Here is a 13,299-nt window from a genome sequence, read left to right as displayed (position 1 = left end):
AACACTGTGTTAAGCATTGAGGTGGGTAGACAGTCTCTGTCCCACAGAGGGCTCCATCTCCGATAAGCAAGGAAGGCAGATGTCATCCCCATTTTTAGATGAGGAAACTCAGGCATGAAGATTGCTTCCCCAAGGTCAAAAGTCAGAGGTGGACTTTTCAATAAGCCAAGCTATCTACCTCTCATGTGGCCCTCCTGGTTGGCTTGGTCCGGCTATTGGAGAACCATACTCTAGAATTCCACTAGATATGTAATCGATAAGTTATGACAACAATACTTACTTTCTCAGGACATGTGTGAACAAGCCATCTGTCCATTCTCTAGTATTTGGATCCAGGGTACCATACAGGTGATCTTTGCTGATTGCCTTTGGATCAATAATGTGAGCAACCCCTTCCACGCCTTCCAATCTCTCCAGAGCTTTTAGAAGAACTCGCCAAGCCATACTCTTTCCACTTCCTGAAGGCCCCACCATCATCAAGCCATGATTGATTTGGGTGATCTGATAGAGCTGAAGAACCTACATCAAACGAACCCAATATACTTTTTAGTACAAAAATCTTAGCCTAAGAAGTTGCACCCAATTTCAATGTGCTGAGTATTTTCTATTTTGAAACAGTGAAGTCCAATTTGGGCAAGAAACAAAGCTTTCCTAGGACTAAGCCTGAAGAATGGGATGGGAAATAGCCTCCCCCCAAAAACAAAAAAAACCTAGTACACAGTGCCACATCTCTTGAGACTGTAAACACTTCGTAGGCAGGGGATATGTCTACCAACTGTTGTACTGAACTCCCCCAAGCGCTGAGTACAGTGCTCTGCACACAGTAAGCACTCAATAAGTACCACTGATGGACTGATTTCATGTATGTTAGTCGAGTGATCTAGTGAGGCACTAATAGTGAAGATTTTCCAATTACCTTCTCAACCCACATCCCACCAACTTCTTCTCCATCACCATAGGTTAGGTACATTTCCTGGCACACTTTCTTAAGTTCCTCTCGCAGAGCAGTCATTTCACCACGATGATACTGAACTCCAGGGAATACATCAGACAAAAGACTGAACAACAGTGGAATGTCTTCTGCGACGAGTTTCGGTACCATGGTCTCACAAACACTCTGGATTAGGATCTGTTCGGGGGAGCGGAAAAAAAGGGTAGCTATCACTGTACCTTGATCACTCATTTTTTAGTTCACCATTCCAATTTACTTTGATGGTACAGATCAGAGAACAGTCAATTTATTCCTGCATATTTCACCTAGTCAGTATCAAAACAAGAGGCTTAAACAAAGAAGAAAAGACAAGGTTCTGTGATCATCATACACATACATATACAAAAAAACAAATTGGGACTAAGAACTAACCAAATGGTGTATTGATATCTGACAATACCTTTGAATACTATAAGAGATAACCCATTCTGTACGAACCTCTTGCTCTGGTAGATTTTCAGCAATTTCTCCTTCATCAACCACTTCACCCCGTTCTTCTTTCTCTCGCTTTATCTTCTGAATTCTCTCCCTCTTCACATTTCCTGCACTCACCAAGACACTCTTCAGAGCTCTCAGGCCAAAGTCATAATGGCTTTGAGAAGATAATTGTTCATCACACAGCCTGCAAAATGGCAGAAAATTATTTTTTCAGTTACCTAAAATCTAAATGCAAAATAGCATTATATATCTGGTTCTTGCTGGATAAAATATCTGACACTTCATATGAAATCAAAAGGTGGAATTTTTGAAAACATAGTTTTCACAGTAAATAAGTAAAATAAGTTCACAGTACTTATTACATGACAATTACTCACTTAAAAAATGGCACAATCTTGTTGGCAAGTACTTCAGCCGTGCGAAAGCCCTGAGAATACAACATGACTTGGGCAATCAACTGGCGATCTGGCTTCGTCATTGCCAAACTTCGAAACAGCTTCTTCAAGTTGTCTGGAAGATTCGATCTTCCTGCATAGCCAGGATTCATGGTAATGAAGATGGCCATATCCGGGCTCACTTTGACCTGTTTGTTGAGCAGCTCACAAGTGATAGGTGCAGAAGCTGAAAAATAGCAAAAACTGAGCTTCTAGAAAATAGTATTCAGACACTTCATATAAATTATTAAGAAGCAGGGATGCTAACTACCACCCTCCTCAAAACTGGAATAGGAAAATCTAGGGCAAAGACACAGTTGGATTCCGACCAGTGCTATCGCAGGGGAGAAACCCTAAACCCTATGGCTTTTCAATTCAGCTAATGATTGCCAATCATGCCTCCTATTGATTTTGCTAGTCAATTAGCCTCACTTCCTTAAACTTTCATTCCTACTCTTTTGGCTTGGTAATGACATTAACAGTACCTACTCTCCTCATCTTCTTTCCACATAAGAATTCAACTGCACATTTAAATTATAAAATAAGCAGAACTTAATTCCCACCATCTGCATTTGGGCAAAACATCTCATTTTGCTGTGCCTATGTTGTTTTTGATACTCTAGTACTTAATATTTGTCTGCATCAGACTAGAATTGGTGCCACAGTTAAAATCTAAGTTCAAAAGAATAAGAACTTCAGCTTTGATTACCCGCCAGTAACAAGTACAAAAGCCTGCAATTACTGCTACTCCAGTTTGAGGCACTATTGGCTTATATTTTCATATTTTGGTAAAAAAAAGACTTGAAGTTGAGAGAAAAAATGCTATTTTCTAACTTCCGAAATGGAAAAATACTATTTTAAAGAGTTCTAAAAAATATAGGGCAAATCCCCACTAGTGGTATGGGAGAAAAGAAGTATTCAGGGTAACTTTAGATGGCGATATTTAAATTCATTCATTACCAAAAAGACCATGGCACTAGGTCTTACCTTGATAGACTACACAGTAGAGTGTTAAGCTGGTAACCAAATAGGCAGATATGTAGGCCAGAACTAAAATGCAGTCAATGCCACCTACAATGGCTTCTTCCTGCTACTAAGCCAGCTGTATGGTCAGTAACTCTTATGCACCATTGGTCTTAGAGACTGCTGCATAGCAGGAGTTACTAAATACACCCCACAGCTAGCTTGGCACTAGATATGATCAACCAATCAATGGTATTTAGAGTGCTTACACTGTGCAGAGCCCTATACTAACTTGAGGAAGTTATTACACTTTGGCAATTTAATCCCCACTCTTCTACTGATGATCAGGAAGACATTACGTGCAGCACTCCAAATGCTCAAAATAACGGCACAACCTTGTTCTAGTAGTTTATACTTGAAATTAAACACTCCTCCCCCAAATTTTCAGTAGATACCTCTGCCCCCAATCCTTCATGCTCTGTTAAATTTTCTGGCAGCTTAAAACTTCCTCAATTGCAGTTTACTGGCCTACTGATTTTTTCCCACACCTTTTACTCTGATTTAATTCATGATGGGAGGAAAGAGACTAATAAAGCTACATTAATATGGCTTTAGAAAAGAAAAAGGTGTTTTACTCCTCTCGTAGTTTGGATTGGAATGTTCTCGCAGGGCTTCTTGGATGCACTGAACTTGCTGAGACACTGCAGACAACATACGCTCCTCCAGTCTGTTGAACTCATCAAAGCAGCCCCATGCACCTACTTGACAAAGTCCCACAAAGATACGTCCCATTGCCTAAAAAAAGGAAAAAAAAGTCAGTTTGTAAACAGTGTCAGTGTTTCTTGAGGAGAACAGAAGTAGTAGTGGTAAACTCCCTACTCTGTTCTCTGCCCAATAAAAAACTGCTAGCTCTTCTATTTGCAGGTCTCAAAAGGTTTTCTCTATTATGTTAACTATAGAAATCTCTTTGGAGTCAACAAAATATTTCCATAATTTGACATGCTAAAACTGACATTCTGAATGACCGAACTTCAAACGAAAACCTTACTGTACCTGAAAGTCGAATGTTTCATCGCAGTTGAAAACCAAAACAAATCGTCCAAGCTGGTGCCCAAGAGCCTTGACTGATTCTGTTTTACCAGTTCCAGCTGGCCCTATGTTTTTAAAAAGAAATACTTTCAGATTTCCAACACCCAGTATCAAACTGGCACATTTTTGTTCACATTAAAGGACTTGATATTAATTTAGTTTTAAAGTTAATACAGTATTATTGGGAAGTTTCAATAACGTGAATTTAGGGCTTAAAAATCATCTACTCTAGGTAATGTCTCTGAGGAATGCAATCTGATGATGTGAAAGTCTAGTTGCCATTTTTCCAGTTTGTTTCAATTCACCAAGTAAGAATATCTTACAAGCTACCCTCTTTTCCCCACTATGTACACGTCAACTTACCAAATGGAGAACCCCCAAGTCTCGCCTCTAAGGCTTGCGTCATTGTCAGGTAGCAACGGTCAGTAAGAGGTGTCTGTACTAGTTTATCCTGAACTCCAAGGTACTCAAAGCCATAATTAAATTTGGCATTTGCCATTTGAATAGACAGCTGCTGCAGAACATCAGTTTGCTTGGGATCAAAGTAGAATCGCATCTGGCTGAGCCACTCGAAGGATTTAGAGTTGTCAATCTTGCTTTTGATCAATGATCTTGTAACATCTCTTTGGTGCACTAACTCTGTAATCTATTAAAAAAAAAAAAAAGACAAAAGTTAACTCAGCGTTAGGCTTCCTGTGAAATGACGCCATTGAACACAACTGAGGCACTTAAGACCGTGAGTAAATGAGTGCCCAGAGGCGCCATCTTCTAAACTCTCACCCTGGCTCACGGAGGAATGTGGCATCCTCTGTAGCTCATATGCATCTTTGAGGACCACACATGCAGCCATTTGCTTGGGTGGGAGGTAGGGAAATGGAGTTACCAATTTTTTTTTTAATTAAGAAAAGGTATTTGAGTGCTTATTATAAGCTAGGCACTGTGTAAGTGCTGGGGTAGATATAAGATTGGACACAGTCCATCTCCCACATGAGGTTCACAGTCTTAATCCCCATTTTACAAATGAGGTAACTGAGGCACAGGGAAGTAACTTGCCCAAGGTCACACAGCAGACAAGTGGCAGAGCCAGAATTAGAACCCAGGTCTTCTGTCTCCCAGGTCCGTGTTCTTTCCACAAGGCTACGCTGCTTTCATTTTCTTCCCAAAGTCCCTTCAAGTAACTAGCCCACACGATTCAATCTTCCTCTTGTACTATGGTTAGCTACGGCAGGCTTTTCCAACCCATTTCCAAACTATTCAATCATCTTAAGCATTTTCTAGGTTTCCTCACTGAATTTATTCTAGTACACTTTCATGTATTTGTCAGGGGCTTGGGTGGGGCATGTGTTACAAGGCACACACTCACCAGGTGTTCCAACTTCCTCCGGCGGAGTGGGGGCTGTTCCATCAGCACAGAGTCTGCCAACACATTCAGAGTAACTTCAACATTAGTCAGCACAGACTGCAGAGAAGCAGAGTCACCTCCACCTCCAACAGCACTCAGAGCAGCCTCTACATTTTCAGACCATGCTATCTGGGCTGACAAAACAACAAGCTGTGCCTGAAAGAAAAACATATTTACAATGATTAAAACAAATCGATCATTAGGCACATCACCCCTCCAATCTGAAGTGCTTCTAGTTTTAAAGATACCTGGTATTTGTCGATCCAAGTGATATAGGTAGTTGGATCTATTGAAGTTGCTTTCCCAAAGATCTCCACTTCTGTAACCGACTCGGCAAGTAGTTTGGCTAGGGTGACCCGCATTTCCTTCTCCACTAGCGTGAGCCACTCATTGATTTTAGGATGCTCTGTGATTGACACTGGACTCTTAAACATCACCTGAAAAAATGAAAATGTGACTTAAGATCTGCAGCAGTGGTACTGTCCATATTTGTGAAATGTAAAAGGCAATCCCAACTACCTCTTCTCCTTCGCGTGATGAGATGCCCAAAACAACAGAGTTATCCTCATTTAGGATGATGCTAGAAACTCCAGCGAACATCTTCTTGAAATGCTTCTGCAGTTTAGCTACGTTCTTGCTGTTTCCGATGATCTCAAGCAAATCTTCATCACCAACGAAGTAGAACCTGACATTAATGGCAAAGAATTCATCTTTAGTTTTCCCACTTAAATGTGGGCAAAAGCAATCTAAAATGGATCCGAGGAAGATATACAATTGTGGGGAATGGGAAGGAGAGAGGCAAAAGGACTAAGGGCTCTCCAGAGTGGAAACTACAGGTGGCTTTTGCTTTTCTTGCACTTTCTGAATTTCATTCATTCATTCATTCAATAGTATTTATTGAGCGCTTACTATGTGCAGAGCACTGTACTAAGCGCTTGGGATGAACAAGTCGGCAACAGATAGAGACAGTCCCTGCCGTTTGACGGGCTTACAGTCTAATCGGGGGAGACGGACAGACAAGAACAATGGCACTAAACAGCGTCAAGGGGAAGAACATCTCGTAAAAACAATGGCAACTAAATAGAATCAAGGCGATGTACAATTCATTAACAAAATAAATAGGGGATGGGAAGGGAGAGGTGGAGGAGCAGAGGGAAAAGGGGAAAATGAGGCTTTAGCTGCGGAGAGGTAAAGGGGGGATGGCAGAGGGAGTAGAGGGGGAAGAGGAGCTCAGTCTGGGAAGGCCTCTTGGAGGAGGTGATTTTTAAGATCTTATCTGCCACTGTCCACAGGGTTTTCTCTTCTAGGACTATTGTTTTTGGGCCCCCTGCTCTTCATTGAAAACCTGCCTTTTCAGGAGAGAGCCAGACCTCAGCACACACTAGAAGTTACATATAACCCAAAGCAGTGGTAGGGGGGGCTTGTCAATTCCTGCTGAGGTGCCTACACGATCTTAATAAACATACTACACTGACACTAACCTACTAAAAATTTCAAAAAAAGTGTCTGCTTAATGTGCAAATGAAGTTCATTCTCTCCCCTCCCACTTCCACTGAATCCTATAGAACTATAAAGCTGCCACACAGTTATAGTTTATTTAGAATTTATGGTATCTATAACCCAATTCTGATGGCACAAACATTCCCAGATTAGCATTAATTATACAAAATGAAGAAAAATCACTTCCAATACCAGACCAGTGATAAGCTTCTTTCATATTCTGCTCCTCCCCAAACTATGTCTTCCCATATGTACCTCTGAGATCAGTGACCCCCCTTTTACCCCCTTTTAAGGTGATAGCTAGACAAGCTTAGATGGCTTTTAAAGGAAGATCATTAATCATGTTCTGAGCCCCTACTTACACAGGATTTAAGGAACAACATTATGGATATATATTTAAGGATTTAAGGAACGACGTATTGATGGCATATAGGATTTAAGGAACAACATTATTCAATTAAATGATCATCTGAAAGAGATCTGATGCACTTATTGGCAATGAAATGCCTCAGGGGATGGTGTGAGATTATAATCAGAAGAGGGGATTTAAGTAATACTTTGTCCAAAAAAAAAAAAAATTCAAATATCCTACCTGGGGAAGGATGATCTCTCTCTTTCCAGGTATTCTCCTAGTGCCTTTTGGATCTTTCCAAGCAAGTCTGCCAATCTCTCCAGAGACCTTTGTACACCCTGGATGTTAAGAACATCCATCACAAGAGGAGATTTGGATACTTTTTTCATCAGAGCCAAAAACTCTGTACTGATGCTGCAAGCCAAATAATAAAGAGTTTAGCTTTAAATTACAGAGAAATACAATATCTATCAGAAATGAAGAATCTCATTATCAGAAGCACACCTTTGGAATCTTTGAGTTTCCACTGGCAGAAGATGCTTGATATCAGCACTTCCAGTAAAGATCCCCTCTAGGTAGACCCACCGTCTCTGGACATCAATCCATACATCAAAGAGAGCCATGATACGATTCAATTTGTCTTCCCAGCTCAATGCATCTTCTTCAAATACCTAGCAGTGGTGGGGAGTGGGGTTAAGAAAGTTTTAATTACCTATTAACCTTCAGAAAATGATCAGTTAGCATACACATTTGATAGTCCAGACAGCCATTAGGTTATCCTACGATAAAGGCATTACAGATTAAAGGGCCTGACTGGGTATACATTATTCTTAAACATTTGAATTGACAAAGTCAACACAAAATTCTTTTACAGATACCTTGTAATATGGTGATAACTTCATAGCAGAAACACTGTTGATGTGCTCTTTGACCTTGTTGAAGAGATCATCCCATCCACGAATCAGGCGACATTTGTTCTGATAGTTGACTAAATCTAATTCATAAGTGTTCCACACTTCCCTTATCTAAATTAAAACAAAAGATTAGATTGATATTTGAATATCTACAGGAATCACAATGCTAAACTGGGGGACTCTCAAAGCTTACTTGTGACCAATTTTTAAAGAGCTCAAGTTTCAATAAAGGAATTATTTATAAAAATTTTCTTCTGGAAATATGGAAATTGTATTTTCTAAACATTTCTCCTGATCTATTTCATCCAGTTAGGTGTACTCAAACCTCTCTGGCAATATTTTATAGAGGGCAAAATCTACAAAAAATAAAATAAAATTCCAAACCATCTAGTTTTATTACTTACCTGTTTCAAAAATTCTTCCAAAGCCATTTCTCCCTGTGCTACAAGTAGCACATCTTTGACAATTGCTTCATTTTTCTGCAAATCAACATCCCAGATTTGTCCCAGCGTTAGCTCAGATACGACCCAGTTAACATGAAGCCTTTTCATCAACTGCTTCCAATGGCGATCTTTAAGTGCTTCAGACTTCAGCTCAATCACCAACATGTTTATCTACAAAAGGTATAAAGGGGAGTAAGTAGCTATAATAGTTTCAAACGTTCATTTTTGGTACACATACACCAGTAGTTTACCTTCATATAGCCTTTCAGAAGCCTCTGAACAAATTCATAAGAAGCATATTGCCGCAAACGTGCAGGAAAGTTTTTCAGCTGGTTCAGAAGTGCATCCAAATTTTGTCGAAGCTATCCAGAAAAATATAAAATGATATTTAGCTGATCAAAACCATACCCCCCTACACTGGACAAGAGTTTTGACTCACTTTTGCTGTGGGGTAGGAAGCACCCAAATCTACCCTTCCCAACAACATAGAGAAGTTTTAATTTTTGACTTCAGGGTGGGGTTTTTTTTGTTTTTTTCATGGTATTTGTAAAGCGCTTACTATGACCCAGGCATTGTTGTAAGCAATGGGATAGATACAAGGTTATCAGGTTGGACACAGTCCATGTTCCACATGGGGCTCACAGTTTTAATTCCCATTTTACATATGAGGTAACTGAGGCACAGAAAAGTTAACTGACTATCTCAAGGTCACACAGCAGACAAGTGTAAGAGTCAAGATCCTTCTGACCCCCAAACCCATGTTCTATCCACTAGATCACAATGCTTCACTATTTATTCTAATAAGAAAAGCCAAATATAATTTACATGTAAATTTCACTTATGAAAAACACTATCATTTGCTGACCAAAACCCTGAAGAACCTATATATACCTTACGAGGCTGTACTGAAACCCACGGCTGTTCCTTCATTTGATCAATCTGCTCCCAAACTTTAGAAAGCTCAGACCAAACACCTTTGAGATCCTGCAATTCTTCCAAAGCCACCTACAAGTTTGAAGAATTAAACAGAAATAAATACCTATGAGGTAGATAACACAAGTTCAATGCCAATTCATATTGTGTAAAATTCATGAGGAAAACGATCACATCTTTTACTTTGAGTGCACGCTCCCAAGTGTTAATACAGGCCTGTGGAGGCTCTAGTTGGCTCTAATACTGATGGATCGATACATACCTGCACACGTTCTTCACTGCCACTGAGCAGTCCTGTATCTGTCAATTCTAGTGCTTCCTTGGCCTTCGCACATTTCTCGCGATCATCCTTTAGCCGTCCAAACTTCCCTTCATAAATGGTAAGTGCCTGAAGAGCCTCCTCCGGACGTAGGTTGCCCTAAAATGAGAGTGAACAAAGAAGACAAAACATGAGATTGCTTAAATGCCCTATAATTTTTTTAGAAGTCTGAGGTCAGCCCTCACATTTCAGCAAAAAAAAAAAACCACCACCAAACTACTGTTCTGATCCAGGAATCAATTAAATGTAATCTTAAAGCTTCCATCCTTATCTCACTTTGGATGGAGGCTTTAAAATTACATTTAACTGATTTTAAGTTTTTAAGTTTACATTTTAAGTTTTCTGGAAGGGCTCTCTAAGATTAAGCAAGAATTGTCATTTCTGACTTCCACCAATCCAGGTTTGTTTCAAGCAGCAGCATGCCTACTGGAAAGAGCACAGGCCTGGGAGTCAGAGGATCTGCATTCTAAGCCCAGTTCCTCCACTTGCCTGGACTTTACTTCTTGGTGCTTCCGCTCTCATCTTTAAAATGAGGATTCTCCCTTCTTCTTAGACTGTGAGCCCCATGTGGGGCAGGGACTTTGAAGGACTCTGTCTGATTTGCATATACTCTATCTGCCCTAGTGCTTAATACAATCTGACAAATGGCAAGCACTTAAATCCCACAATTATTAACTTTTCTGCACACCCAAAAAGATCCAAATCCTGAGATGATTAAACATTGTAGTGACAGAGGAGAAGGAGACACATGAACCTGGAAAAGACAGGACAGAATGCGGAAAGAGGGAAAGGTAATGAACTATCTACTGCCCCAGAGAGAGAAGATAATTGAATATTTGTTCCTAGCAAGCAAACACTTAAGGGCCCAGAGAATATATATGCAAGCAAATTGAAACCATCAGGTGGGATGACCTTAAAATCTCCCCTACTCTTCTCCAATCCCCACCTCTTCCTCCACCCTTTTTGACCCTCAAGAAGAGATCTCTCTAATCTATCCCCTCCACCTGGGCTTCAGATCCCATCCCTTTTGCAACTTTTTAAAAACACTTACCCTTCCACCATTCGACTGCCATCTTCAACTATTCACTTCCCAATAGCTTCTTCCCCACTACTTTCAAACAGTGGGGAAGAAGCTGTTGAAAAGGAACAGTTGCTCAACCCTCTCTAGACTTTAAGCTTGTTGTGGGACAGGAATGTGTGTTTATTGTTGTACTGCACTCTCCCAAGCACTCAGTACAGTGCTCTGCACACAGTAAGTACTCAATAAATACAATTAAATGAAAGAAGGAAAGCATGCTTACTTACTTATCCCTTAACCCCTAATTCCTCTCTCCTCTTTGTCACATTTCCTCCTGCCTTCAGACATCTCTACCTGGATGTCCCATTGACATCTCAAAACAGACGTCCAAAACAGAACTCCTTTTCTCAGCCAAATCCTGTCCTCTCTTTGACTTTCCCATCATTGCAGACAGCAGCATCGTTCTCCCTGTCTCACAAACCCGTAATTTTGGCCTTATTCTCAACTCATCCCTCATTCCACCCATATACATGTCACCAAATTATGTGCTTTCTACCTTTACAACATTGCTATAATCCACCTTTCCCTCTTCACCCAAACTGCTACCATGCTGATCCAAGCACTTATCCTATGTGCCTTGACTACTGGCTCTGCCTTCTCGCGGACCTCCCTTGCCTTCTCTCTCTCTCCCCTTTCCAGTCCATTCTTTACTCTGCTGCACAGATCATTTTTCTATTGAAGAACATCCAGTGGCTACCCAATCACCTCCACATCAAACTCCTTACCATCGGCTTTAAGGCACTCAGCTTGCCCCATCTTACCTTACTTCACTGATCTCATAATACAACCCCGACCACATACTTCACTTCTCTAGCTCCAGTTTACGCTGTATCCTGATCTTGTGTATCTCATCGCCAATCCTTTTCCCACATCTTCCTCCTAGCATGGAACTCCCTCTCCCTCCAAATCCGCCATACTACCACTCTCCCCACCTTCAAAGCATTGTTAATGCATCTCCTCCAAGAGGCCCTGCCTGATTGAACCCTCTCTTTCCTTTCTCCTCCTCCTCCTGCATCATCTGTGCATTTGGCTCTGTGACCTTTGGGTGTTTGATATTCACCTCAATCCCACATCACTTATTATAAATTACTTATATTAATGTCAGTCTCCCCCTCTAGACTATAAGCTCTCCGAAGGCAGGAAATGTGTCTGCCAACTCTAGTGTTCTGTACTTTTCCAAGCACTTAGTAGAGGGCTCAGCACATAGTAAGCATTCAATAAATACTACTGATTGACTCTGAAGTGAAGTCACTAAGAAAAACAACTGAATCTCCAAATTAGAAAGTCAGATCAAGGCAATGACTTCTTTCCCATTCTCATTCTGTATTTCCCCTACACCTTCTGGTGAATTAGTTTAAATTCAGTCTACGTTAATCCAGGTCCTCTATCTTGTTATTTTCTCCAGGTTTCACAATAGGTGAGGTTCAAAGGAAATACTGAAATTGCTCATATGTAGTGTTTTTGGCTACAAAGAGAAAGGTTTTGCAAAATAAAAAGGAAGGTTTAGGGCACCCTTATAAGATTTGATCTTCTGCCTTTTGGTAATTGAGGTCAAAATGTTATGGCCATTATGAATTGTTATAACCACTCCTTAAAATATGCACATGTCCTTTGTCTTTCTGAGGCTTAAAAAGAGTTATATTATTCACCAAAAGGCTAGAATGAATTTAAAATAAACAGTTAATTATCCAAACGTTTGTTCCCAAATTGAATAATAATTATGGCATTTGTTAAGCGCTTACCAAACACTGTGTCAAACACTGAAATAAAATTGAAAAATTCCATAAACAAATTGGACACTCAGATATATCAGGCAAGCATCCCTCAGGTAGCTCAAACAATTATATACCACAGTCTCAGCCCTGGTTAGTTCAAATACTACAGCTTTCTACTTGTGCCAGTCAGCTGACATAAGCATTAGCATAGCAGATTATTTAAGGAGAAACATTCCTGCTGACATACAAAACAGTAGACTTACGGTTACAGGCTTGGTTTTCTCCCAGTCAGTCAGGAGGTCTGTAGTGCGGCTTTCCACCGCTCGGTCCTCTTGGACAATCTTCATTTGCAGGTTGGCTACTTGCTGTTGAATAGCAGAATCCTTACGGCGCATGATATCATTGAAAGCTCCCCATTCACCTTCAATATTATCAATATATAACCAAGACGGAGGAAACTGGAACCTCTGCTTTTCAAGCAGGCGCTGGCCATTGCGGTAGAGCTTTAAGAAAAAAAACAAACAAAAAATAGACATGACATTTCTTGCTAAGTGGACAACTTAAAAGACTAAAAATATTTATCAGGGATCTAAAATGTGACCCGCTGTTCGACTGAACTTAGAAAATTTATCATTCATTAGATAGCAAGCTCCTTGAGGGCAGCGATGTCTTTAATGTCAACTGTACTCTACCAAGAACTTAATACTGTACTCTACGTTCAGTAGGGA

At 40.4% G+C, this 13,299-nt stretch overlaps 1 protein-coding gene across 2 annotated transcripts in view; it reads right to left on the bottom strand.

The window, feature by feature from the left end:
• The window catches only part of DYNC1H1 (dynein cytoplasmic 1 heavy chain 1), a 70,446-nt gene that overhangs the window by 36,998 nt on the left and 20,149 nt on the right, over positions 1 to 13,299 (bottom strand). For both annotated transcript variants that reach the window (XM_001512633.5, XM_007669382.4), the window contains exons 16-33: positions 12,835 to 13,074; positions 9,722 to 9,877; positions 9,418 to 9,531; positions 8,778 to 8,888; positions 8,488 to 8,697; positions 8,048 to 8,194; positions 7,674 to 7,840; positions 7,410 to 7,583; positions 5,837 to 6,002; positions 5,566 to 5,754; positions 5,279 to 5,473; positions 4,279 to 4,561; positions 3,880 to 3,980; positions 3,462 to 3,621; positions 1,807 to 2,050; positions 1,430 to 1,613; positions 917 to 1,129; positions 281 to 519 (exon numbers count right to left, since the gene is read on the bottom strand). In XM_001512633.5, the coding sequence (XP_001512683.1) occupies positions 281 to 519; positions 917 to 1,129; positions 1,430 to 1,613; positions 1,807 to 2,050; positions 3,462 to 3,621; positions 3,880 to 3,980; positions 4,279 to 4,561; positions 5,279 to 5,473; positions 5,566 to 5,754; positions 5,837 to 6,002; positions 7,410 to 7,583; positions 7,674 to 7,840; positions 8,048 to 8,194; positions 8,488 to 8,697; positions 8,778 to 8,888; positions 9,418 to 9,531; positions 9,722 to 9,877; positions 12,835 to 13,074 (3,293 nt within the window). The remainder of the gene's footprint in view (positions 1 to 280; positions 520 to 916; positions 1,130 to 1,429; positions 1,614 to 1,806; positions 2,051 to 3,461; positions 3,622 to 3,879; positions 3,981 to 4,278; positions 4,562 to 5,278; positions 5,474 to 5,565; positions 5,755 to 5,836; positions 6,003 to 7,409; positions 7,584 to 7,673; positions 7,841 to 8,047; positions 8,195 to 8,487; positions 8,698 to 8,777; positions 8,889 to 9,417; positions 9,532 to 9,721; positions 9,878 to 12,834; positions 13,075 to 13,299) is intronic.

This window comes from Ornithorhynchus anatinus, chromosome 1, assembly GCF_004115215.2.
Source record: "Ornithorhynchus anatinus isolate Pmale09 chromosome 1, mOrnAna1.pri.v4, whole genome shotgun sequence".
Classification (NCBI taxonomy): domain Eukaryota; kingdom Metazoa; phylum Chordata; class Mammalia; order Monotremata; family Ornithorhynchidae; genus Ornithorhynchus; species Ornithorhynchus anatinus.
This window is presented reverse-complemented; position numbering and strand designations above follow the sequence as displayed.